This window comes from Heterostelium album, assembly GCF_000004825.1.
Source record: "Heterostelium album PN500 unplaced genomic scaffold PPL_scaffold2, whole genome shotgun sequence".
NCBI lineage: Eukaryota > Evosea > Eumycetozoa > Acytosteliales > Acytosteliaceae > Heterostelium > Heterostelium album.
Window position 1 is genome coordinate 390,743 of NW_008805064.1, and position 27,105 is coordinate 417,847.

At 34.1% G+C, this 27,105-nt stretch overlaps 10 protein-coding genes and 1 non-coding gene across 11 annotated transcripts; 4 read left to right on the plus strand and 7 right to left on the minus strand.

Annotated features, from left to right (window-relative positions):
• Positions 1 to 27: 27 nt before the first annotated feature.
• PPL_01482 (uncharacterized protein) lies at positions 28 to 3,730 on the minus strand (the record flags this gene model as incomplete). The annotated part of the gene is made up of 3 exons (XM_020572490.1): positions 28 to 37; positions 611 to 3,584; positions 3,667 to 3,730. The coding sequence occupies 3 exons, from the start codon at positions 3,728 to 3,730 to the stop codon at positions 28 to 30; spliced, it is 3,048 nt and encodes a 1,015-aa protein (XP_020437633.1).
• Positions 3,731 to 4,974: 1,244 nt separating this feature from the next.
• PPL_01483 (uncharacterized protein) lies at positions 4,975 to 5,861 on the minus strand (the record flags this gene model as incomplete). The annotated part of the gene is made up of 4 exons (XM_020572491.1): positions 4,975 to 5,306; positions 5,376 to 5,557; positions 5,674 to 5,719; positions 5,795 to 5,861. The coding sequence occupies 4 exons, from the start codon at positions 5,859 to 5,861 to the stop codon at positions 4,975 to 4,977; spliced, it is 627 nt and encodes a 208-aa protein (XP_020437634.1).
• Positions 5,862 to 6,643: 782 nt separating this feature from the next.
• Positions 6,644 to 6,714, minus strand: PPL_01484. Its single transcript has one exon. It is a non-coding gene; the product is annotated as a tRNA-Gly (tRNA).
• Positions 6,715 to 7,936: 1,222 nt separating this feature from the next.
• Positions 7,937 to 12,370, plus strand: PPL_01485 (uncharacterized protein; the record flags this gene model as incomplete). Its single annotated transcript, XM_020572492.1, has 6 exons — positions 7,937 to 8,422; positions 8,972 to 9,361; positions 9,609 to 10,422; positions 10,776 to 10,865; positions 10,937 to 10,976; positions 11,011 to 12,370. 6 exons carry the CDS (start codon positions 7,937 to 7,939, stop codon positions 12,368 to 12,370), a joined length of 3,180 nt encoding a protein of 1,059 aa, XP_020437635.1.
• Positions 12,371 to 12,482: 112 nt separating this feature from the next.
• Positions 12,483 to 13,949, minus strand: PPL_01486 (uncharacterized protein; the record flags this gene model as incomplete). The annotated part of the gene is made up of 5 exons (XM_020572493.1): positions 12,483 to 12,495; positions 12,743 to 12,806; positions 12,892 to 12,995; positions 13,083 to 13,294; positions 13,377 to 13,949. The coding sequence occupies 5 exons, from the start codon at positions 13,947 to 13,949 to the stop codon at positions 12,483 to 12,485; spliced, it is 966 nt and encodes a 321-aa protein (XP_020437636.1).
• Positions 13,950 to 14,048: 99 nt separating this feature from the next.
• PPL_01487 (uncharacterized protein) lies at positions 14,049 to 15,435 on the plus strand (the record flags this gene model as incomplete). The annotated part of the gene is made up of 4 exons (XM_020572494.1): positions 14,049 to 14,075; positions 14,372 to 14,653; positions 14,802 to 15,003; positions 15,287 to 15,435. The coding sequence occupies 4 exons, from the start codon at positions 14,049 to 14,051 to the stop codon at positions 15,433 to 15,435; spliced, it is 660 nt and encodes a 219-aa protein (XP_020437637.1).
• A 59-nt stretch (positions 15,436 to 15,494) lies between these two features.
• PPL_01488 (uncharacterized protein) lies at positions 15,495 to 20,801 on the minus strand (the record flags this gene model as incomplete). Its single annotated transcript, XM_020572495.1, has 7 exons — positions 15,495 to 16,372; positions 16,604 to 16,720; positions 16,805 to 17,077; positions 17,600 to 18,473; positions 19,330 to 19,639; positions 19,976 to 20,420; positions 20,501 to 20,801. The coding sequence occupies 7 exons, from the start codon at positions 20,799 to 20,801 to the stop codon at positions 15,495 to 15,497; spliced, it is 3,198 nt and encodes a 1,065-aa protein (XP_020437638.1).
• A 374-nt stretch (positions 20,802 to 21,175) lies between these two features.
• PPL_01489 (uncharacterized protein) lies at positions 21,176 to 22,834 on the plus strand (the record flags this gene model as incomplete). The annotated part of the gene is made up of 3 exons (XM_020572496.1): positions 21,176 to 21,506; positions 21,579 to 22,553; positions 22,683 to 22,834. The coding sequence occupies 3 exons, from the start codon at positions 21,176 to 21,178 to the stop codon at positions 22,832 to 22,834; spliced, it is 1,458 nt and encodes a 485-aa protein (XP_020437639.1).
• A 363-nt stretch (positions 22,835 to 23,197) lies between these two features.
• Positions 23,198 to 23,924, minus strand: PPL_01490 (uncharacterized protein; the record flags this gene model as incomplete). The annotated part of the gene is made up of 2 exons (XM_020572497.1): positions 23,198 to 23,425; positions 23,550 to 23,924. 2 exons carry the CDS (start codon positions 23,922 to 23,924, stop codon positions 23,198 to 23,200), a joined length of 603 nt encoding a protein of 200 aa, XP_020437640.1.
• A 685-nt stretch (positions 23,925 to 24,609) lies between these two features.
• On the minus strand, positions 24,610 to 24,930 carry PPL_01491 (histone H4; the record flags this gene model as incomplete). The annotated part of the gene is made up of 1 exon (XM_020572498.1): positions 24,610 to 24,930. The coding sequence occupies one exon, from the start codon at positions 24,928 to 24,930 to the stop codon at positions 24,610 to 24,612; it is 321 nt and encodes a 106-aa protein (XP_020437641.1).
• A 275-nt stretch (positions 24,931 to 25,205) lies between these two features.
• On the plus strand, positions 25,206 to 26,988 carry PPL_01492 (uncharacterized protein; the record flags this gene model as incomplete). The annotated part of the gene is made up of 4 exons (XM_020572499.1): positions 25,206 to 25,235; positions 25,960 to 26,105; positions 26,431 to 26,817; positions 26,892 to 26,988. 4 exons carry the CDS (start codon positions 25,206 to 25,208, stop codon positions 26,986 to 26,988), a joined length of 660 nt encoding a protein of 219 aa, XP_020437642.1.
• Between the last annotated feature and the right edge of the window lie 117 nt (positions 26,989 to 27,105).

Sequence of the window (27,105 nt, forward strand, 5' to 3'; positions counted from 1 at the left end):
AATTTTGTGCTCGAAGATACACACATTTTATAATCTGCTAATAAATTATATACATCTTTAAATTAAAACCAAAAGAAAAAATAAAAAAATAAGTGAGTAATTGTGTAACAGTAACACCAAAAATATTATTTTAATTAAAATGATTATTTTCACAAGGTGTATTATAATAAAAACAAATTAGTGTTAAAAAAAATTGTTTTGTTGTAGACAATTTAAATGCTGATAAATCATATTTAACTATTACTAGAGTTTGGATTCCTTAAGTTCAATAGCTATTGATAGAAGTTAGTTCATATTATTATTATATTTTATAATACAGGAAGAAATAACCCTTATCGATCAATAATACATATAATTTTGTTAAATTGATAATAATTATTAAATTGATAATCAACTATAATAATAATTTTAAACAAATGGTTAATAAATTGAAAGTTGTTCTAATTAAGATAAATAGTTGGTAAAAGTTATTTTGATTTACTTTTTATTTGAAAGTCTATTTCTATTCCAAGATTATTGAATTGAATGATAATATCTATTGGAGTTCGAATAATGATGAGTTTTTAATTGGGAAATATGGATCGATTGCAATGTAATTGATATTGATTACGTTGTTGTTGGTCGAGCAGTTGTTGTTGGTGGAGCAGTAGTTGTTGGTGGAGCGGTAGTTGTTGGTGGAGCAGTTGTTGTTGGTGGAGCAGTTGTTGTTGGTGGAGCAGTAGTTGTTGGTGGAGCAGTTGTTGTTGGTGGAGCAGTAGTTGTTGGTGGAGCGGTAGTTGTTGGTGGAGCAGTTGTTGTTGGTGGAGCAGTTGTTGTTGGTGGAGCGGTAGTAGTTGGTGGAGCAGTGGTTGTTGGTGGAGCGGTAGTTGTTGGTGGAGCAGTTGTTGTTGGTGGAGCAGTAGTTGTTGGTGGAGCGGTAGTAGTTGGTGGAGCAGTTGTTGTTGGTGGAGCGGTAGTTGTTGGTGGAGCAGTTGTTGTTGGTGGAGCAGTAGTTGTTGGTGGAGCGGTAGTAGTTGGTGGAGCGGTAGTAGTTGGTGGAGCGGTAGTTGTTGGTGGAGCGGTAGTTGTTGGTGGAGCGGTAGTTGTTGGTGGAGCAGTTGTTGTTGGTGGAGCAGTTGTTGTTGGTGGAGCAGTAGTTGTTGGTGGAGCAGTGGTTGTTGGTGGAGCAGTTGTTGTTGGTGGAGCAGTGGTTGTTGGTGGAGCAGTTGTTGTTGGTGGAGCGGTAGTTGTTGGTGGAGCAGTTGTTGTTGGTGGAGCGGTAGTTGTTGGTGGAGCAGTAGTTGTTGGTGGAGCAGTAGTTGTTGGTGGAGCAGTAGTTGTTGGTGGAGCAGTAGTTGTTGGTGGAGCAGTTGTTGTTGGTGGAGCAGTAGTTGTTGGTGGAGCAGTTGTTGTTGGTGGAGCGGTCGTTGTTGGTGGAGCGGTAGTTGTTGGTGGAGCGGTAGTTGTTGGTGGAGCAGTTGTTGTTGGTGGAGCAGTAGTTGTTGGTGGAGCAGTGGTTGTTGGTGGAGCAGTAGTTGTTGGTGGAGCAGTTGTTGTTGGTGGAGCAGTTGTTGTTGGTGGAGCGGTAGTTGTTGGTGGAGCAGTAGTTGTTGGTGGAGCAGTTGTTGTTGGTGGAGCAGTAGTTGTTGGTGGAGCGGTAGTTGTTGGTGGAGCAGTAGTTGTTGGTGGAGCGGTTGTTGTTGGTGGAGCGGTTGTTGTTGGTGGAGCAGTTGTTGTTGGTGGAGCGGTAGTTGTTGGTGGAGCAGTAGTTGTTGGTGGAGCAGTAGTTGTTGGTGGAGCAGTAGTTGTTGGTGGAGCAGTTGTTGTTGGTGGAGCAGTAGTTGCTGCAGTAGTAGCAGGAGCAGTGGTTGTTGGTGGAGCAGTAGTTGCTGCAGTAGTAGTAGGAGCAGTGGTTGTTGGTGGAGCAGTAGTTGCTGCAGTAGTAGCAGGAGCAGTAGTTGTTGGTGGAGCAGTAGTTGTTGGTGGAGCAGTAGTTGTTGGTGGAGCAGTTGTTGTTGGTGGAGCAGTTGTTGTTGGTGGAGCGGTAGTTGTTGGTGGAGCAGTAGTTGTTGGTGGAGCAGTAGTTGCTGCAGTAGTAGCAGGAGCAGTAGTTGTTGGTGGAGCAGTGGTTGTTGGTGGAGCAGTAGTTGCTGCAGTAGTAGCAGGAGCAGTAGTTGCTGCAGTAGTACCTGGAGCAGTAGTTGCGGCAGTAGTTGCTTGACTAGTTTGTTGAGAACTCATTTGAGTGGTTACAGGAGCTGTTGCTTGGTTAGTCGATGTTGAAGCACCAGTGGTAGCAGCAGTTGTGGCTGGACGAGTGGTTGCTGGAGAAGTTGAAGCAGTAACACCTGTGGTAGCTGGAGATCCAGTGGTGGCACCAGTGGTTGGTTTAGAAGTTTGGGTGGTGGAAGCCGTGGTAGTTTGGGTAATCGTTGATACTCCTGGGGCGATGGTGCTTGCAGTGGTTGTGGCAGTGGTGCTTTGTGTAGTAGATGCAGCAGTAGAAGGTCTATAGGTGGTACTTGCTACAGTTGTTGCTGTTGTGGTTTGGGTTATAGTTGAAGCTGGACCGGTGGTAGAAGCAGTTGTAGTGGCGGTGGTAGAAGCAGTTGTTGTGATAGTGACTGGTCTATTAGTGGTAGTTGCAGTTGTAGTTGCAGTCGTCGTGGCAGTGGTGGTTTGGGTGATTGTTGAAGCTGGACCGGAGGTAGAGGCAGTTGTAGTGGCGGTGGTCGATGCAGTTGTAGTGGCGGTGGTCGATGCAGTTGTTGAAGCTGATGTAGCAGATGTTGAGGCAATAGTTGATGCAACAGTCGAAGCGGTACTAGCAACAGTTGATGCAATAGTTGATGCTGTTGTCGTTGGACGGCCAGATGTTGAAGCAGTTGTCGATGCAACGGTTGAAGCAGTGGTTGTTTGGGTCATTGTTGAAGCTGGACCGGTTGTAGATGCAGTAGTGGAGGCAACAGTTGAGGCTGTGGTTGAAGCAGTTGTGGAGGCGACAGTTGATGCACCAGTTGGACGACCAGTTGTAGCGGTTGTTGATGCAATAGTTGACGCAACAGTCGATCCGGTACTTGCAACAGTTGACGCAACAGTTGACGCAACAGTTGATGCAGAGGATGGAATTCCTGTGGTTGTGGCAGTAGTAGTTGCAATGGTACTAGCAGTCGATGCTACAGTAGAAGCTACAGTACTTGCACCTCCAGATGAGGTGGTAGCAGTGGTAGTTGCAATGGTACTGGCAGTAGTAGCAATAGTAGAAGCAGTGGTACTTGCACCACCAGATGAAGTGGTAGCGGTGGTAGTTGCAATGGTGCTGGCAGTGGTAGCAATAGTAGAGGCAGTGGTACTTCCACCTCTAGTGGAGGCGGTGGTAGTTGCAATGGTACTGGCAGTAGATGCAATGGTGGTGGCTGTGGTACTCGCGCCTCCACTTGTGATATGATGACATGAAGTACGCACACAAACACCTCTTTGTCTGACGGAAGCACAAATATGATGAGAAGGGCAGGTGACTCCTTGACATCGATCAAGATTGTTGGGGGCACAATATTTTATACCATTGAATACTTGAAGAATTTCATCATTTGAACATGTTAAACCTTTGAAAGTGAAAAAAAAAAATTCGAAAAATTTGTTAAATAAACAAGTTAAATAAAAGAAAAATTTTGTTTTGTTAAGTACCATTTACACAGGCAAATGAAAAAAGCAATAAAACTAATAATAATGGAATTTTTATAGTTTCCATGTTTTAGTTTTCAAGGTGTTGTAGTTGTTGTTATATTTTTCCAATATCCAAAATTACATAAATGAAAATATTATTTCGATAAACATGAATATTTATAATTAAATAATTTATTCGACATCGAATTTTTTCAGTACCTCTGTGTAATACTATTTCTCTTTCATCATATATAATATTCGGATTAGACCTATTTTTTTTTTTTGTTTATTTTAATGATATCATATTAAATATGTAATTTCATATGCAAGAATACTGAGAGGACCGCAAAAAACAGCTGTGCAGATCAAAACCTCACCCAAAAATGAAATTACACAAACCATGGAATATTTTTTTCAGTATTAGAGTTAAGTTATGTTTTATGCCACCATTATATGTAAGTACCAATAGTTTTTTATAGCAATAAGAGAAATGACATTAGACCCACACCCTCAACAAACACACAATTCACCATGATTAAGAATTGATCAAATTTTGTGCTCGAAGATACACACATTTTATAATCTGCTAGAAGAAACAATAAAAAAATAAGTGAGTAATTGTGTAACACCAAAAATATTATTTTAATTAAAATGATTATTTTCACAAGGTGTATTATAATAAAAACAAATTAGTGTTAAAAAATTTTTTGTTGTAGACAATTTAAATACTGATAAATCAGAATTCATATTTAACTATTACTATAGTTTGGATTCATTAAGTTAGCTATTGATAGTTGTTAGTATTACTCTAAGTGTAATTTCATTTTATCCCTCCCAAAAAATGAACCAGAAGAATTACTAGCAGTGGTAGTTGATCCATTCATAGTGGATTGAATATACTTGCTAAAATTCAATAAAAGCTGTGCAAACAAAAACCAACCTAAAAATGAAATAACACATATTTTGTTATTAAATCTGATTTAATTTGTGAAGCACAGAAATAGGGAAGAAATAGGGAAGAAATAGGGAAGAAATAGACCCTTATCGATCAATAATACATATAATTTTGTTAAATTGATAATAATTATTAAATTGATATTCAACAACACATCAACTAATAATTAATTATTTTAAAAAAAAAGGTTAATTTGAATGTTGTTCTATATTATACTTACCATTTTGTTGATACGGGGGATTAGTTAAGTTAATCATTATGTTAGAGATGATTGCTATGATAGATAACAGAAAAAAGATAAATAGTTGGTATAAGTAAAATTTTGACTATTTATTTAAGTTTTGAAAGTCTTTCTAATTCAAGACTGTTTAATTTTATGATAACATCGGTTGAAGTTCGAAGAATGATGAGTTTTTAATTGGGAGATATGCATCGATTGCAATGAAATCGGTATTGATTACGTTGTCGTTGAGTGTTGACGATCTGTTATCAATCATTTTGTTTTCAGTTGACATCAAACTGGATGATGAAGAGCATTCATATGGTGTTTTAAAGTTGATATCATAATTGCAATTTAGTATTTCGTAGGCGCTTGCTGCTTCGTGAGTCTCACCACATGATATATGAATGGTTGTTAGTCTTCCATAGTTTGATAAAGCTCCATCTTTTCTTCCATAGTAGGTAACTTGAACACCTGTTCCTGTTGCTGTTTTATTTATAAAAATAAGTATATCATTTTAACTAAATGATTGGGATAGATTTTTAATATATTTACCATTCGGTGCCCATACACCACTTAATGTTTGACCAGTATCTTCAGTGAAATCAGCACCTTGTTGGCAACCAGAAATACCATTGGTTTTCAAATTTGTTGTGCAAGTTGGCGCAGATCCACAAACACTAAAAGAATATGTGTATTTATCAGCACCAGTGTATCCGATTACACTGTATTGAGTTCTATATTTGGTGGATATTTATATTGTTAGTTATAATTTTTGATTATTGAAAAATTCAAGAGATTAAAAAAAGTTCTCTTTATATTAGATTCATAAGAAATATATTAATATACACACTGAGAAAGTGCTGAGAAATCAAATCCACCAAATTGACAATTTGGAGCTTTGGTTGTGTACAAGCAAAATAGAATGCGATCAAATTCAAGAAAAATAATTATTCACTCTTTTATTTATTTACTTTTCTTCGTATCTATAATATTAGTTATATATACCTTTAGAGTTCTGATTATAATTGTGGATCTCATTTTTTTTTTTTTTTTTTTTGCAAACAAAGATTTGTTGACTCATGATCAGTCAACATGTTAATTGCAGGTATTGATATTAACCTGCTAGTTCGTGTTTTATATTATATACATTCTCACACAGGCCGTGAGAAATAGCCAATAAAATATTATTATTATTATTATTATTATTATTATTGTTTATAGTTATTATTAATTAATAAGTTGAGTTGTATTAGGATAGAATAGATCTAACAGTAGTTGCGTGTTGATGAACAACAGTATAAAGTGGTGGCACGTAGTTGGAAGAATTTAGATTCCAATCAGATTTAAATTTACGTTTTATTTCAGAGCAATCGACAGTGATTCCTTGGGAGATAGAATTAGTGATTGTGAAGTTAAGCTTGTGGTAATTGGCATCGTTTAATTTGGTGTAATGGGTGACTGCTCTCTTGACGGTATTTTCCAGTTTGTAATGGATACCATCACCAAACATTTCACAGGACAGCGCCTGCCATAACGAATGTACGATAGCAGCAGTAAGGTGGGTGAAGTGGACAGTAGTACGAATAGGACCGTCGAACTTGATGCACGAGTGCTTACAATTGCGAAGTCTATAGTTACAGTACTTGTGGTATATATGTTTGATAAAGGAAAGGAACTGCTGTGAAACTACATTCCTGCATTTGAAGAAGAAATGCTCATGTGGGTTGCAGAGTTCAGTGAATGCTGGTTATTTCCTGGAAATGGATTCCTTACATTACAAAACATGGTATATGTCCGCATGCGGAAATAATTTATCTTAATGCGTTGTCCGGGAATCGAACCCGGGTCTCCTGCTTGGAAGGCAAGAATTCTGCCACTAGACCAACAACGCTTTTTGATGAATATTTCTAAAATAAATCGATATAATAAGAATAAAAAAAACAATGTAGTAAAAAAGAAAAAAGCGAAGTTATATTTTCTTGTTAGTGAGATTGAAAACCCATTAAGTTATAGATGTCCGGGAGGGAGAATCCTTTGCTTGTGAGGATCCTTTTGTGGTTGGGGTTGGTTTTGTCAGAGTTAATTAGTATGAATTAGTTTTGAGTGGGAATATTGTGTTGGGTGATTCTGTGATTGGTTAGTTGAGGTGGGGTTGTGACAATGCCCACTGGCAAGTTTTTCCAAGCGTTTTGGCATTTGGTGAACAAGGGAGATGGTCATTGCTGAGCGAAAAAAGAGTTTTTAAACACACATGTGAGTGACATTAACAACAGTATCTTAATTAATATTAGGATTAGATTTTCGTCAGAATATTATCTATTGGTAAGTAAATTTTAATTTAAACTGATTTAATTATCATTTAAATTTACTAATTTTTAAAATCATATTAAAAGATTGCTCAATTGAAAGTAGAATCGCGGAACTTTGAACAACGACCGCTAATATCACTGATCTTTAATACAAACTTCTTCCAAAAATTCTAACTGGTACTCTCTATTGTCTTTGTTTTTCGCCTCATTATCAGGAAAATACACCAATCAGAACACCATCAAATACAGTTGTCAGAATAAAAGTTCACCTAGATCTAAGTGCACTTTTGTTCGTACGCTCAAGCAAGTATTAACAGTGGAGATCAGATCAACAATAATGATCAATACGATCTAATAAGAATTCTACAGTATAGGTGTAAATCTATATTTGAAAACTGTAGGTGTGGATCTATTTTCTCCAGAAGTATTATTAATACTTCATGGTGTTTTTTTTTTTGAATGGTTTGTTTAGAACTAAAATAAAAATTAATGTAGTTGAAATAATAACCTTTAAGAGATGTCTAAAACAAATAATAATGATAAATATATAAATACTAAAACAAGAGAAGAGTTATCAAAGTTAAAGAAAGATGAACTTTATCAATTTTGTATTGATAATATGTTATGCTAAATAAGATTTTGATAAAATTTAGCCAAACATGTTTTTGGTAATGACCTTGTTTTTCTTGGAATTGATTGGCAGTGTTTTTCTTACTTAAACCAACTTATTTTTTTTTTTTTTTTTTTTGGTTGGGTGGTGTTAATCAATCAAAAAAGATATATATATGTGTATCATTTATTACAATGGAAAAAGATAATATTGCAACAACAACTACTACAATGACTACCACAACATCTGCAAGTGGTAGTGTTAATGATGATAATACAGAAAAGAAAATAACACCTAGCAAGAAAAGAAAATCCGATCTATTAGCTTCGGTCAATTATCAAACATCGAGTGCAGATGAATTATCACAGCTGAAGAAAGAGCAACTCTATCAGATGTGTTTAGACAATAGAATCAAAGTGAACAAGTCTGCAAAGAAACAAGATTTTATTGATAAGATCTTAAGTAGTAGAGTAGAACAGAGGAAACTTCAAAAGGTATTAGTCGATGACAATCCTGCTTTACAATTTCACAGAGGTTACGTCGAGTATCGACTACCGGTCACTGTTATCACAAGGATATTTGAGCATTGCTGGAAGCTAACTTCTTCGCCAACCAGTCCTTACTACTCGTACCGTGATGCACTGAAACTAATCGGAATAAACAAACAGTTCTTTGGTTTAGTTAGTCAGCTGTTCAATAAAGTTGTATTACGAAACTATGATATCGACCGACACATCAGCAATCCATGGTGTCCAATTAAGAGAATCGTAAAGTTAAAGCTATATCATAGTGCTTTCGAGTTTCTCATGAAACATAAATCGACACACCTCTCACAGGTACTCTCCACCGTGGAGGTGCTGCACATCTGTTGGGATCCACGACAACACACTATACTCAGTGTCACCAGTTTCAAGAATATGGCATTCATAATGACCAATCTTCGTAGTTTTATTGCCGTAAAAATGAAGGTGGAACCCTCACATCTCAAAGTGCTATTCTCAATCAAGTCGCTCAAGAAGATCGACCTGCTACGAGTCTACAATCAAGACCGTTTCGAACCACTGATTTTCGGATCAGAACAACAACATCCACTGGAAACGGTGATCATCAGTGAAATGGATGTATCGTGGGTTAAAGCTGCGCATCGTCCTACGATAATAGAGCTTGGCGTTGTACGACTCGGTGCGAGTGCACTACGAGAACAGTTGGATCTACCAAATCTACGAAAGATATCATTCTCACAAAACTCACATATAACATCGGTATTCAAGTATTTCAAAGAAGAAACCTTCAATATCACTCATTTAACTGTATATTTGCTGGCGAATCTTAAAGAATGGTTTGAAGTCATTGAGAAAATGAGATGTTTAGTCACTGTCGAAGATCTGACCATCTACAAAAAGACGACTGCCGGCAAACTCTGTAAACAATTCAAAAACAGTGTTTCACCGACATTGTCTCGTTTCATCCTTTACACTAATATTGCAGCTCATGAATTCGACATAACCAACTATCTAAAACCGATCGGCTATCAATTCAGTTATGAAACGTCAAACCGACAATTACATTCTAATTCACTTGGTCTAAAGGAATCACCAAAACTAATCATTTCACCACATGCAAGAAAATTATATTTTGATAAAAAGAAAGAATAAATAATAATCAAAAATAAAATAATTATCTTTTTTAGATTCATTAACATTCAAAAAAAATGAACATCAATCAATTTATCTTTTTTAATCAATTATTATCTTTAGATTTTGAGAAAATGATCAAAATATTTTATTTTTTTTTATTAATTTATTTTGTTTTTTGGTATAGACACACTTATTTGTACAAAATATGTTTAATAATTTATTCTTTCAGAGATTAGAAAATAGATTAATACCACCATTTATTGGTCTTTCGAATAGAAATAGACAGGATGATCATTGTTTTAAAATCAATGATTTCAAAGTGAATGTAGAGATCACCGACTTTGTCGTGAAAACAATTTTCACACAGGTCTATTGTAATAGTCAAGTGTCACCGGTGGAAGCTCACTATAAGATGCCGATTGCACCGAATGCAACGATCACTCAGTTCCTAGTGGCACAGAACGATCAGGTGTTGTATGCAACCGTCGTCGATAGCCAGTCTGCCAAAGAGCAATACAACGATGCAATAGCGAACGGGCAACAAGCGTTCATCGGTGAGAAGAACAAGTACTCCAATACATTCGATCTCTCGATTGGCAACATTCCACCGGGCGCCGAACCAATTACCATTTCCATAACGATGCTATCGGAGTTAGAGACTAACTGTGACAGTTTTCTCTATTACTTACATCGCAGCATGTTTCCAACGACCTATCTTTTCAACTTTGATTTCCACATGAGTATTAAACTGTACAATAATAATATTAAATACCTTCAAACGGGTCAGTATCAATACGAAAGGAAAATACAGCTAGAGGAAAACAGTGTGACTCTAAGTTTCCAAACAAGCGCTAAACTTGAGAAACATATTATGGTTTGTGTAAGCACAGAGCCGAAGGATAGACCTACATACTCAATAGAAAAGATAGATAATACCTATGCAATCTCATTAGATTTCTATCCGAGTGAACTATTAAAACAGATCTCCAAAGACAATGTTGAATCAAACTCAGAGTTTGTTTTCCTAATCGATTGTTCAAACAGTATGTTAGGACAGCCTATCGAAAGTGCAAAGAAATGTCTGGAGATAATCATGAGATCGCTAAATGAGAAATGCAAATTCAATATCTGGCTATTTGGTACCACCTACATCTCTCTCTTTGCAGAACCCAAACCTTACAATGACGGACTCTGGAAGCTGCCAGTGACTTTATCAACCGAATACACGCTAATAGAGGAGGAACTCAAATGTTAGCTCCAATTAAAGCAATATTAAAGTCTCCAAGCGATAACAAATATCCAAGGCAACTATTTATACGTAGATATAATAACTATAAATAGCATTTATATATTATCTTTACTAATCCATTCATTCATCTCCTTTTAACAATTTTAGTTACTGATGGACAAATACAGAGTAGAGAATTATTAGTTGACTTTGTTGCAAAACACTTTAGTACAACAAGAATCTTTACATTGGGAATAGGTAATGGGGTTGATAGGTTTCTGGTTGCTGGACTATCGAATGTTTGTAGAGGATATTTCGAATTTATTAAGAATCCCGATATGATGGAAACTCAGGTGATGAAGCTTCTAAGTATCTCGTTGCAACCAATTGTATCCAATATCAGAGTGGATTGGAATGGATTGCCTGTCATACAAGCACCAAAAAACATTAGACCGATATTCAAGAACGAAAGAATCACTATCTATGGATTGTTGGAGAATTTCGATATTGTCGAAGGTGGTGATACAACCAAAATCTTTAAGATCACATTCGATACACCGGATGGCCAGACACTATCTTTTGATATTCCAATCGATCTCAATATCAAAGATGACAGCAAACGTTATACATCACTTCAGACTCTCATTGCCAATCTTGCCATTAAAGATCTCGAAATTGAAGAAGATCTATCCAATATAAAAGAGAAGAATAAGACAGAGATAACTAGATTGTCAACACAATATCAAGTTGTTTCAAACTATACATCATTCATTCTTACTTGTGACTCTGGAGTAGCAGTGGCTGTTGAAGATTCAATGGTTAAGGTGGATTTGAATGATGGACCAATGCTAAATAGTGACAGTAGTAATAATAGTAGCAGTAATAATAATAGCATCAGTAGTAGTAATAGTAATAAAAGTAACATTAGAAGTATAAATAAAAGTAGTACCTTTAAGAAATGTATTGATGTCGATGAAGAAAGAAGAAAACGTGAGGTGGTCTCCGCCAGCATTAGAAAGGAAAAGAGAGAAGATTCTCTAGCAAAGAAACGATCGATTCAAACAGATCTTATTCCAAATAGTTGTGGAATTGCTTCAACTCCAAACAACACTAATGGTTTTGATCAAAAGATACTTGAATCCAACAACTATCTTTGGTTACATCACAACAATTTTATGCAACTAATGAGAGCTAATAAATCACAACTACAACAACCACAAAGACAACCATTACCAACTCCACATATTGTAATGCCACAGCAATGTTTGCCACAGCAATGTTTACCACAACAATGCTTACCTCAACAGCAATGTTTACCACAGCAACAACAACAACAATGCTTACCTCAGCAACAATGTTTACCACAACAGCAATCCTTATCACAACAAACTGAGCAAAATCAATTGATAAATAATGAGAAGAATAACAAAAAAGAAAACGAATATGAAGAACATCTAATTGGAGAAGTATTAATGATGAAACTCATTAAATTACAAAAATCAAAAGGCGAATGGAAATCACTACCAGATACTTTAGCAAAGGCTCTTATTAACAAAAACCCAGGAGTTACCGATGAACTTTGGTTCACATTTTTAGCAGTGGCTATACTCACTGTCAAGTTCATAGAGAAGAAGATACAATGGCAACATATAGTAAACAAAGCAATTAAATGGATTAAAAATCAATTGGCAATCAATTCAACCTCTGATAAATACGACTATTATGCAAAAATAGCTGAAACAACTATCGATAGTCATTTATAGATCTACCAACATCTTTTTGTTGAAAGATAACTAAACTTTATTTATTTACATATGCTATTATTCTTTTTTTCACTATCATTATTATTATTATTATTATTGTTATTGTTGTTATTTAATGATTCTTTCTTTATGATAGATTTTGATTTCCTAATGAAATGATTCATGAAACTTTTGTATTCTCTTGAATTGTATGGATAGGAGAATGCTGACGATGATTGATTCTCGCCTGATGATTTCTGTTTGATTCTTTGTTCGAGTCCATCGATATATTTTCTGTGATGCTGCTTGACTTTTGATTTTTCTGCGCCTCTAAAACAACTTTGTAATGCATGTTTAAAACGTACAAACTGTTTGCCCTCGGGCGATATAAACAACCATCCACCTTTATCACTAATCTTTACATTCCAACCTTCTTTTAGCAATGATTGCATATGACCTATACATGATTGATTATTAATATGAAACGAATCGTTAACATTATTAACTTGCTTTGAATTCAAAGTGTTATCTAAGATACTTACTTTGTTCTGTTTGTTTATCTGTTTTCTTTGAATTGCTATATCTATTTCTAATATTTAATAGTTCCTTTAATTGTGGCTGTGCATTTTCCATTATCTCTTTTATACTATAGTTTATTTAATCGAATGTATATGATAACTTGTTGTTAATATTCTAGTGGTAGAAAGATAATAATATATTTTCAACAACATACTTTGGAACTTGATATAATGCATTAGCAGATTGTATAACATCTGGTATTTCAATCTCCAAATTCCTGAGATTGTATTTAAAGTTTGAGAAGCTAGCAGACTTTACCTCATCGTTGTAGAACAGATTATCAAGTAAGTCTGTGAGAAATGTAGATGACATCATCGATAATACTGTTATCATATTCGGTGTTAATTCAATCGATTGATTATCATCCTATATATAATGATCGAAGAGATGTATGTTAGTTATTCATCAAAAAGCTAAGTATAGTTATAATTTTACAAGTAATAGTTACATTTTTAGGATTAAAGATTGACCACAGTGATTGTATATTCTCTTGTAGATGATCGAGATACTCTTCGGTAAAGTTATGAGGTAAGACTTTCTCGCTGCTATAGAACTCGCTCTGATCTTGATTGTAATACGGCCAACGCAATGGTAGTTGAAACAGTTGGTTGTGAATTGCATCTGACTCTTGTGCGACCGACTTTCTCGTGGTTCGATCATCTGTCGCTGTGCCATGATCTACAGGTTTTACTACTCTATTCTTTGATACTCTTCTACGTTTCAATCGACTAACGATTTCACCGCCCTCAACAGAAGTGTCAAGTTCATTACCGTAATCATCATCATCATTATCTTCATCTACTTCATCACCATTAACAGGTGTTTGCTTTGATTTTCTTTTATCTTTATTTGATTTATTACTGGTGTTATTATTTTTGTTGTTGTTAGTTGTGCTAGTTGTCGTTGTCGTCGTTGTTGTAGTAGTCGATTGTGATGGTTCAAACTCAAACTCTTCCTCAACTTCATCATAATTTGTGTATGTCTCTTCTATTTGAGAGTTAAGTGATTCCCAAAATGACATTATTATGATTTATATCTGTAATTTGTTTTATTTTTAACGGAGAAAAGTGTTGTTTAAAAAATTTTGTAAAGTTTTATAAATATTTTAAATAATAAAAATATGAAAAAAAAAATATCATATCCTTTGGTAGCTATAATTATTCCACTGTTTTGAAAATTGGAAATTGCTGCTGTATACTTGGATAGTGGGAAGCCAGGCCAACATAAGTATCCAGCCGAGATAACAAAAGTCAATATTATTATACCCCGGTATTGGAAAGACCTCGACAAAATTTGGTTTCTGCGTTTCCAGTAAGTATTGAATTTTTTTTTTTTTTTTGTAAATTTTTAAATTAATAATTAATTTTTTTTTTTTTTTTTTGAAAACACTATATTGATTTTTTTCTGTTTTTCAGAGTGCTAACCTATTTGTTACCACTTCAGGTAAAGAATTCACTCAACGATATCAATAAGTTTATTGAAATTCTGCGTGAAGTTAAGGCTAGGCCAGGCATGGCAAATACGTGTCCATCTTTTACTCCACAAGCAGCTCTTTGCGATACTCTTTGGTTCCAACATGCCGATACCATTCCTCGAAAGAAAAATGGTGTATTGATGATGAAACAACTTTTACGAAGTGATGATTCATACTCGATTAACAGAGAGAATTGTATGGTGAAAAGAGATAATACTCCTTTTGCCCCAATAGTTTTTGGTAATTTTGAAGTATTTTCATTCAGTAAGTTTTAAATTTTTTTAGCAAATGTATTTCTTTGCTACTTACCCTAAACCTGTACTATCAATATATTAGTTAATCGAAGAAGAAATAATTGCAGAAATGAAAATTTAAATTAATTAAAAAATTAAATTTCAGCAAACTAGGTATCCAACGTTGGTTGGTGATGATTTCGGAGTGGTGGTCATATCTCGATGGAAAACTGGATTCAGTGGTGATCAATCTGGATTTTCACTTCAGAATCATGAAAAGATAATGTTTTCACTTGATGGATATATATTCTGTTTGGGTGATTCCAATAGAAACGATAAGTCTGTTCATCATGCTGGTAGTATCGTAAGTTGATTAATAGGGATTATATATATATTTCATTTTCTAATTCAACTTGCACTATAAAACAAAATAGCATTGTTTAAAACATCAAACACTCGTTGAAGCTCTTATTGAAAATATTAGGGGATACGAACGACAATTATTATACTATTTGAACGCAATTAGCCCATTGAAACCCAGGTGCAATGCAGATACCTACAGCTTATTCTACCCTCTTGATACAGTAACTCTATCAGTCGATTTTAGATTTTATAAAACAAAACAGAATCAAAGAGTTCAAAAATGAGTAGCTGGAAGAGCAGCAGAACTATCTCCGTCTGAAAAAGCAATGGTGGATTTCCTTGCAGCAATACCCTTAGTAGGGATGATGATGGTGATGATGGTCGCAAAAGGAAGCGTACTAGGCATGGCGGTGGTTTGTAAATTTAGACCAATTTAAATAAAAGAAAATATTTTTTTATTTAAATAAAAAACACTCTGATCTGTTTGTCAAAAATTTTATGATATCCAAACATCTTGTTGTTCAGATAGCGATTGAACTTTCGAAATAAATTCATTGAATTTGGACTGATGAATGATACCTCCAAATAGATGTCGGGTATTAGAAAGAAGCAAGAAACATTCATTGTCCAATCTTCTAAGACGGTGACGACCATTTGTACCTTCGAAAATGGTGAAATCGACCAGTGTCTTGGGAAGAGTTGTTGGTGGATTATATTGGAGAAAATCAATATGCATCGACACTGATTGTACTGTTGGTGGTATGGCACCTTGTTCAACTCTTCTTTTGTATTCTTGAAAATCTAATGATCTAACCGAATCTGGTATTGCTCCAGCTGGGAAATCAAAACTAAAAGAGTTACCAATTGAGAGAATTGCGAGATCCTTTGGAAATTGACTTGGAATTCTCGAAAGATTGAATGGAAGATTCAATTTTCTTAGTTTGGAAGGAAACATTTCGGTACAAAAAACATCTGTGTTTTCTTGGAGAATACTATTTATTGAAAGCTCTTCTAAATTGATTAGCTCAGACAAGACACCAGGCTCAATTGAAATTGGGCCACCACACAACGCCAGATACTTTAAACCTAATGGAAATACACCTTTTCTAATTTGATTGCGTTTGGAACTATTAAATACAACAGTTAAATCTACTACCGATAATGGGAGGTCACCTGGTTGAATTGACCTTGGTGATTCATACTGGTACAATTTCATCCATGTGATAGTGGTGCACCGCTTGAAATATTCGATATTATGAAAGTTGATTGATACTCTATGAAGTGTAGATGGTATCACAATGTCATTGCTAATTGGCGATTTGAGAGTGGTGCATTCCAATACCTCTAAATTTGGAGGTAATATGCTATCTGGTGCTATTGAGTATAGCGACAGATATTTCAATGTGCTAGGGAGATGATCAAGATCTATATAGTATCCTTTGTTTGTCGAAACGTTGAATCTCTCCAGAGCATCAGGTAACCATTCATCAAAAGTAGGTGAAGGTGGCATCGATATCACTTTGATATTCACAGGAAACTTTCCAACGTTATATTGGAAACCACCGGTGAAATAGACATTCTTGGCAAAGGAGAAATCCAACTTACTTACATTTGAACATGCAAGTTTCTCAATGAATCGACTATCAAGATTGACAGAAGTACATAAGAAATATATACAATCGATATTGTTTCTAATATTTATATTATCTATTTCTTCGTTTTCTTTTTTATTTTTTTGAGAATATTTAAATTTATTCATTAGATTCATGTATTAGTTTGCTATTGTTGTTTAATGTAAGTACTTACTTTGAATCAATAAAATATTTGTTTTATCGCTTTTTAGTTTATTTAGAAAAGTAGATTTATAATTGTTTAGATGAAATACACTTTCGAGATCGATAGATGTGACACCTCTTATGATATCATCTCTTAGTGTTAGATATCTATCTCTCTCTTGGAAACATCTCTTACAAACCAAACTGAAAGTGATTTTATCAATATTTGGTAATGTCTCAATTATCTTTGATAATAGTATGTGTGGTAGTGAAGTTATCTTATGTATCATTTGATCGTTGCATGCTTATATTAAAAAAAAAAACAAATCAATTCATTTATTTTTTTTTTTAACTCTATTTATTTTAAAAATATTACAGGGCTATTGTTTATTTGGTATAGAAAAGACTTGATTGTATTGTTGGTTGAGATTGCACTCTTTAAGTCTTCGACATTAGTATTCATAGGATCGGAATTGTAATAGCAAAGGCTAATGTATGCCAAGTTGGGATGTGTATTGGTTGCGATTATATCTAAAAATGATCGGTTTGTAACGTTATAGTCATCTGTAAAAAGAAAGTTAGTTTACTATCAATAATCTTTAATAATGAGAATGAATAAACTTACACCTTGTCGAATGGATCCTGGTTGACAAGGTTGAACTTAATTTGAGTGACTTTAGCGTTTGACTAAGGATATTGGTGCGCGTAGTCGAAGTGTAGAGCAACCCATTCTTGAGAGTGAGATCGGTGATACATGTGTTTTGTGCCAACGCATCGATAAGACTCTCAAGGAAATTCGGATAATAAGACCTTTGTATGTCCATACTGAAAGTCTTGATTGTTTTGTTACCTGCGATTCTGTTGAAAAGCTCGCTTGGTACAGACTCGTGTCCGTCCATTTCAAACCATACAAACCGATAGCTATCTGAAATATCCAAATATTCGAGTTCCGGCTGCGAAAAGAAATTGTCAACGAATTCCAACATGCAGCCGCATTTGGTGTCGATGGTTACATGAGTCAGATGGCTACACTCTGATAGCAGTCTCCATGTGTTTGACCATTGTTCTCCTGGAACCACCTGAGACTGTTGCAAATTGGTTTTCACTAGAATCTTTATCTTTTTGATATTTTTCAGATCACGCACCGCCATCGCAAATTTCTTACCGATGTCATCACGACATGAAGTGGCTCCATACAACGTGGCAGAACGAATCGATCGGTAGAACGGTAGTAGTAGTGTATACATTGCCGATTCGATTTCATTATATGCATTGTCTTGATCGGCACGCAATGAGATGTGACGAAGAGGAGAACAATCCCATAAACCTTGATCATCACAATCGAGCATCTTTTTGGTGGAATATATAGTATTTCTTTTCTCAGCCACCACCAGAGAGTGTAACTTTTGAATGATTGAATGCTTGGATGACAGTTTGCCAATAACCCAGCTACGTATGATTTGACTGGCCTTTACACCTTTCACATTGATAACATTCAAACCATTTACATTACTTGAAATCATAGCAAACCATTCTTTGCATACCAAAGCAACGTGTAACATCCATGCTCTAAAGTATATAAATTCATAACTCTCGATGTCATCGACAATCTCATCACTACTATCAAGTAGATATCTAATAATTTTTCTTTGTATATATAATGGTAGATAGATTTGCATTGATATATATATTAAATTTATCTTGTATTAATATAAAAAAGTAATGCAATCATTTTAAAAACATTTCTTTTTAAACTGTGTTTATTAGTATTAATATTAATAATAATAGAGGGAATTAACCCATCTTTACCCCTTTGCTTTTCTTTCTTGATCAAATAGACACCATGAAAATAGGGTTTAATTTCCTTTTAGAGAATCAAAATAAACCACATCATTTTTAACAAATTTATATAACACTGAATCTCTGGTATTCAATTCATCAAACCATAGAATCATTCGATTTAAATTGGTGTAATTCTATTTTTATTTATTTAATTATGTTTAATACTTAAAGTTATTTATTTATATATTTTTAATTAAATCATTTACTTCAATTTTTTTTTTACTCCCAATTGAAAATAATGCTGACCGAAAAGGATATGTTACGATTTTCAATGAAATGTTAAAAGTTTATTAGGATTGGCTGTTTAGGTGTCTTCCTTTCATGTTAGTGAAGATTGTAATATTCAATTTGGTTGTTCCAGAAAATACCGCTTTTCAATCTATTGATTAATTTTTTTCTGTTTTTTCAAGAGAATAAATCATTTTAATTTATTTTTAAATATAATATAAATAATTATTAATAATATGAAGAATCAAATTTAAAGGTATTAATTGATCTAAATACACCATCTAATTGATTTTGGGTGAAAAAACAACCCACTAGATGATTGACCGGTGTTCCAAAGAAAATGAAATTTCCATTGTCCAACTCTCGGATTTTACAACAGAGTTCGCTCAGCTCGGGCTTTGATGAAGAGATGCTGATTCTCATTGGCGGAAATGATTTGTGAAATTTTATCTTGATGCTGCTGTACAGGAAGAAGTTGGTCGATACTAGCTGCTCGAGGAACTGATCGATTCGCTCGAGTAGCTGTTGGCTGGGTGGTTGCACCGATGTCTGATCGTAGAATTTCAATTGCACCATATCTATACCCAATGGATACCTGGCGGAGAACACCGTCATCTTTTTCTGAAAGGTGTATCCTTCAACTATCAAACGACGCACTTTGATGTTGGCAAGCGACGAATTCAAGTGGGAACGACCGGTCACCACCAACTGATCGAGATCGAGCTTCGATCCTTTGGGAAAGGAAGCCGGATAGCTAGTTGAGGTAATCTCTAGGAATTTAACGGACGAAGGAATGCTTGAGTAATCTATCTTTTCACCTTTCAGTTTGAGAGCGCAACAGTTTGAAAAATCGTTGCAATTGATTCCGGCGGTCGACGACAACGATAGATTTCTCAGATTTTTCAGTTTCTTGAGGTGTGGAATCCAAGAAGCCGGAGCACACTCCACTGTCACCAAACCCGCGGGAAGTGTATCGTCCATCTCCAAATCATCGAATCCGCTGAATCTAAGTACTTCCAAGTTGGGTGGCATCGATCCTTTTCTTAGTTTCTGGATGTTATAAGAGGCGATGCCCGACAGTGATTTCAGTGAGATCGGGAGTATTCCAGGCGAAAAAGGCTGTGCGAAAAACAATCCAAAAGTGAGCTCTTGCAAACCCTCTGGAAAAGTGCCTGGAATTAGCGGTTGGTTGTATTGTCCAAACTCTAGTTTCAGTAGGCCCTCTGGGAGGCAACCTGGTGTCAGAGTATGATTGAATCGGTCGATCTTCAATGATTTCAATGTGCTCGGTAGTAGTTTGCACTGGATTGGATGATCGAGGAATGCCACCTCCAAGTAAGTGAGCCCTGCTGGAAAACAACCGGGTTCCATAGTGCGAAACATATTGTCACACACAATCGATTTGATATTGTTGGAGAGCGGTTGATTCTTTGAGAGTGGAATGTAATTCTCTATTCTCGTCACTCTTGACTTTTGTAGGATACGACTGAGATGCTCGATACTAGATTGTTCAAGTTCACAATTCAGCGTTACGGAATTACAATTTATCGGTAGTGAGTTATAACTATTTAAATTAACTATTTATTATATAATTATTGATATTTGTTAGTTCATTATATAAATACTATTAATTATTTATAGATAAATTAATATTTACTTTGAATTATTTTATAATCATAGCTTTTATTTTGTTCTGTATTAACAATTTCAAGTCGACAATCATTCTTTGATAACAATGAAGTGAATAATTGATTTTTGTAGGATGTGAGATGATTGTTGTTGTATTTGTGTCGATTCGACTCCAGACTGATATTGTCAGTGTTGAATGTGAAGTATCTACCTCTTTCTTTAAATAATCGCTTACAAGTCAAACTAAAACATATTCTATCAATGTTATCCTTAACAAAACTTATAATCAATCTTAATAAAATAGGTGGTATATTATTTATATTTGTCATTGTTTAATAGAAGTAACTTTAAAAGATACTATTAATAGTTTATTTTAAAAAAGTAACAATATAAAGCAAAAGGTATTTAATTTGATTGAAAAAAAAGTTAAATTAAATAAAGAATTCATTTAATTTTATTTTTTTATTGCAACAACAACGATCATTTGATGGATCAAAAATAAACAACCACACAACCCCTTTATCAATCATAAAATTCAGATAAAAAAATTAATAAATATGGAAAAAATATAGAAATCATTACAAACGACAAAACTTTGGTAAAAGTCTATCCATTTGAAAAAGAAACAAAAGATGATAATATGATCTTTAAAACCTAAAGTAATTTTTGATTCTCAGAGTTTGGACAAATCACTAAAAAAAAGATGAACACCAACAATAACAATGATAATAATAACTTTGTCAATATACCTCATATTATTTTAAGATATATTATCAACTATTTAGATAATATCGATAGATTATGTTTCAGTCTGACTTGTAAAAGATGGTTTCATGAAAGAAATCGATATTTTATTTTCAACCCAGATGATCTTGTGCATCAATCTTTGGAATATACATACCCATCATTCAAATTAAATTCCTATAGAGATATTATACATCGCTCATTAGAATTAAAGACAATTTGCAGACTCAATATTCGTGCATACCTTACACCCATTGGTTATTCTAACTTTGATTATGTAATTCATAAAGGTAAATAATTATTTTTAAATATAAAAGCCCCTATTAAAGTAATTACTTATAATTTAATATTATGAATAACAGATAGTTTAGTAGATTATAAAATTCCATTAAGCTGTCGATCTTTAACACTACCAGATGATCTAGAGGAATCAGATTTGGAACACCTTCGAAAAACATTGGTAGATTCAAGTATCACGGAGATCGAAAACTATCAGGTATCAAAGAGAGGTCCTCTCTCAAGCAAAATCACATCGATTTGCTACAAAGGTACAAAAATGCTTCCTTCCAATGTACTACATGGTTTGACACGACTTGAACTTGTCTACTTTAATAGACCTTTAGAACCAGGTACCTTACCTTCAACTCTTCAATATCTAAAGTTTAAATCATTCAATCAGCCACTTTCACCTGGATGCCTCCCAGAAGGATTGATAGACATTACATTTGGCCATGCTTTTCAACATCCCATTGAGAGTGGTGTTCTTCCAAACTCATTGAAATCGCTCACTGGCTCCAGGACATACTCTGAACAAGTCATACAGAAAGGTGCACTACCTCCAAATTTGGAAACTTTGAAGTTTGCTCGATTAGAACCAATATCAAATCTGGAAATTCCGGCATCACTTGTGACACTTGAAGGCATTCCAATAGCATGGTTACCATTAATTAAAGATCTGAAAAATCTAAGGAATCTGAGCATAGCTGGTTTTGACGGAGATCGCTTGAAGCCAGGAGATATTCCAGAGGGTGTTGTCAATCTCAAACTCAGCAGAGCTAAGGTCATGGCAAATGAAAATATGCCAAACATCATTCCATACTCTGTAAAGTATCTTCATCTCGACGACTGTGACTACGCATTCCCTGTGGATTTGGCATATGATTTCGAAGAGGTAAAAATCAGTGGATCGACAACAATCAACCACCAACTCTCATATGTCAAGATCAACAAATTGGATCTACAAGATTCAAAACTAGTGTTCAACCAACAAAACATTCCAGAGAGAACCAATTCCATTGTATTCTCATCGAATGTCACTGACAACTTTAGATACTCCAGTATGAAAATCAGTTTACCGTATATGTATCATCAGCTTATACAGACGAAATTCTCGCACCACCGTTGTATGAACTTGGTACTCTCCAGAGAAGACAACTTTACAAAGTTTAACCTCACCCTATCAACAGATCCTGCAAATGAATTGATGATAAAAGAGATCGACAAAGGATACTTTTGTATCTTTGGAAAAACTAGAAGTAATTTGGTATCGGGTTTCTTTCATGAATCCCAATCCAGGTATCTATTTGAATCTGTAGATACCAATTTCTATAAATCATAATAGCTTATTTAAATTGTTAACTTTCATTTCCCATGTCGGTGATAGTCTGACTTGATAGAATAATAAAAAAAAAAAAAAACTCACACAATAAAAAACAAATATTTAAATTGTCGTTTTATAAATACACATTATCTAAACAATACATACATATATAAATTATAATTGAAAATTATATATTTATTTATTATTATTATCTATTGATAAACATATATATTATATTATATTAATATGAATATTTAAAATTTTAAGGGACTGATGTTGATATTTATAAATAGAGGTTGATTTTGATTCTTTTCTAAATAAGAGGTCGAGCAGAAACCAAACTTTATTTAAAATAAATAAAACGACCAGAGTATGAAAATATTAATATTTATTTATTAATGGTGATCTATCTGAATAGTAATCTTGATCGGAAATATGAGAAAGTTCAACACTACCCTGGAAATCTACTGGATTTAATGGTAATCTTATAATAAAAGCATTGGATTCATGATCCTTTACACAATTAATTGCTTTAAATTCAAATACTAAACCTTTATCTTTGTATCTTTGGTTATATGTTTCTATTATCTTCGCAGTACGAATTGATACCTTTTATAATTAAAAAAAAGAAAGAAAAGTATTATTAATAAGTATACTGAATGTTATTTCTACTATATTAATATTATATAAGTACTTTAAAATCAATAAATCTACAAGGTAAGTATAGAAATACACATAATCCTGCCAGACCAATTGATATATATGATAGTATAATGTGCTTTGAAGTAATCATGGCCAAAAACAGACATAATGCAATTAAATTAACGACAAATGCTATCCTTCCAACCTGTAGTATCGTTCTGTAGATTTCTTGATTGGTCGTACTTTCTAGATCGCGCAACAAACCATCAAACTCGTTCTCTGACATAAAAGGTTTCAATCTACCATCATATTTAAACTGACCAACCGTTGGAAAAGTACGAAGTCTTAGACCAAAGAGATGTAAGAGATGAGGCCACTCCTGATGTATATGAATTTCGTTATCTATACCTATGCAAGGTCCAAAATCTTTAATATCACTTTCAAATAGACTATTAAATTTATCCATGATATAACTTATGATTAATATATATATATTATTTTGTAAATGAGCAATTCAGAAACATGTTATTAGAATATATATATCAACCAAAAATATCTGTAAAAATCGTGATTCACCATTTTCACACTCTATCTTTTAATAAAATCTTGATTCTTTTAAAATATCTTTGTAAAAATAAAAAAAACTACTACTTTTTTCACCAATTTTCACACAGGCATTTTATAAATAAAAATAAATAAAAAGTTTTTAAAATGGAGATGATTAAAGAATAATCATTTGAATTTTTCTTAAGTGCAAGCTGGTTTTCTACTTCTTTGATTTCTAAGAGATTATCTCTTTTTAGCCAAAGATACATTTTACAATTATTGATTACTTTCATCAAAGTCTTAGTTCATATTATCAACCACTTTAATCTATCTAAATATTCTTTGAAATTAAAGATAAATTTACAACTTTTTAAATAATTTGTATTAAATGGTATTTGATTAAAGCAAAGCAATTTTATTTTATTTAATTATGATTTTAGTTTAAAATAATGGGAAAGAAATGTTAGTATGAAAGAAACGTTTTGCCTAAAGATGATTCTTTGTGTATGGGTGGTGTTAAAAAACACCATTTGTTCAACATCAAATAATAATTATAAAATGACGATGAGTTAGAAGTGCAGTTGGTGGCTCGACGATTAACTTGTTTAAGAGTTGAAACCATAGAGGGTACGACCTTGCTTCTTGAGGGCATAGACGACATCCATAGCAGTTACGGTACGACGATTGGCATGCTCAGTGTAGGCAACGGAATCACGAATGACATGCTCCAAGAATTGACGGAGGACGTTACGGATCTCCTCATAGATTGGGAAAGAGATACGCTTGACACCACCTCTTCTTGCAAGACGACGGATGGCTGGCTTGGTGATACCATAGATGTAATCCTTCAAGACCTTTCTATGTCTCTTGGCACCGACTTTACCTCCGACTTTACCTCCAGTTTTTCCTCTACCAGCAGTTGACATTGTTATTGTTGTTGATTAAATTAAGAATTGAAAATTTAAAAGTTTTAACTAAATATTTGTATGTATAATTATTATTATTTATATGTATTATAAAGAGATGAAATAATAGAAATAAGATTTAGGCAAATTGTTAGTTTAAATGTTTTTTGATGATGGAACTTTTTATAAAAAAAAAAAAAATTCAAGAATTCCAAGAAGTAGATAATTAAAGTTCAAGTGATACTTACATTTGATGAGAGTGAGTGAATGATGAATATGAAGATAAAAACAAAAAAATGAGACTTTTTATTGCTTTGGCTGGGAAAGTAACGGTCATATAAATCTAGTTGAAATTTTAATGTATTGTTCCCTCCAATTTTAAAAATCCTGATGAATTTTTTTTTTCATTTGAATTTTTAAAAAATATGTATTTCATTTATTGCTTTTTTTTTGTGCTTGAACTATCAAACATTTCGATTGGAGGCTTTCTGTAGTTCATATCAGTGCTCATGCATTTTTATCTGCATAAATTTTTTTTTTTTTTTTTTTATTGAAATTGATTTGATCAAATCGCAGATCAGTGTTACCATATTAACTAAATATGAAATTAACTTTTATTTTGCATGAGGAGATATTGAATTATATATTCCAATGTTCGCATATCCCAATTAAGAATTGGGTTGGTGAGAACAACAGAAATCTATATTTCCCACTGAATTGGAAACTCACGCTAGCGTTGGTATGTAAGAGATGGTCGGTGGTTGTAGATCGTCTCTATTTCAAGTACACTTCATATTTGGATGTTCATTTTGGTAGTACTGATTTCATGGTGTCTACTCTCAACCACGTGAGAAGCACCGGAATGAAATACCACCCGGCCAACGAAGGTGAAGGACAGCTGCATTTCTATGATATCAAAATTCCATATCCTACCAACTGTATAGTCTCTTTTAAGATGACCATCACCACTGATTTAGCTGACCAGATTGCAATATACAACCGCCAAGTCGATCGTCTAATAGAGTTGCTCGATTCCGGTATGATCTATAGTCTGGTTCTGAATATTGGCGGATTGACCAACGCTACACTCCAATATCTGAACAAACTGAGACCCCATCTAGCCAAAGCCAACCGACTCATGTATCATATGACCCATTCCAAGCATTACAACGTACCTACAACCGAGCTCCAGAGAAGTAATAGTTTCACTCAGTACATTGAATATCTAGAGTCTCTAGAGAATGTCAACTCACTATATATCTTTAATTACCCAGAAGAGTATCCAGCCAACACTTTATATCGAGTATATTCCATCCAGAGTCTTGTCAAGTCACTTAGGTATGCTATCATTAGTTTGGATGATAACCAAATCCAGTTCATTACCAACCCAGAATACCGACGTGCATTGACCAGTCTCGAGAATCTCAACTCTCTAATTCTCCAATTTGAATTTGGAGCGGAACACACCCTGGATTTCTCGTTTATCAATCAGATGACCAATCTGAGTAAATTAAATATCAGATTCGATTTCGCTGATGATATGAAAACAAATGAATCCACAATTCGATCGCTAAATGAGACGTTGGCGACCAATAACAAGATCACCAGTTTCAAGATAAATTACGTTGAGGATTTCCCATTGCCACTCACCATCAATATTGGATCGATCAAAAAGTTGGCAATGCAAACATTCAACAATCTAGATGCTGGGCATCTCGAGAAACTATCAGAGTATTCAGCAGTGGAGTGGTTAGATTTGAAATACAATTTCAATGCAATGCTCAATCATCCTATTTTCACCAACAATTTAATATTCAAGAATATCAGATTCCTCTCTATCACTGAGAATAGTATGGATGACTTTTCATTCCTTAGTTCTCAATATTGCAACGTTGAAATATTAAAACTGTATACAATCAAGAAGATCATGCCAAGATGCAACATTCAATCGCTATTTAGCAACCTAGTATCTAATAAATCAGTTCACACATTCTCATTGGACTATCCAATCTCAGACTGCCCAGCGATGAACGTGTTTGTCAAGTCCAACAAGAACATCAGAATAATCAGAGTCAATAAGTTGTGTTGTAGCACATTGGTAGATTTACTCAATCGATCAAAAGATTATAGGTTTTTATATAGAGTAGTAAAACACTTCCATACTTTTTGTAGAAGTGTAGAATAAAAAAAATAAGA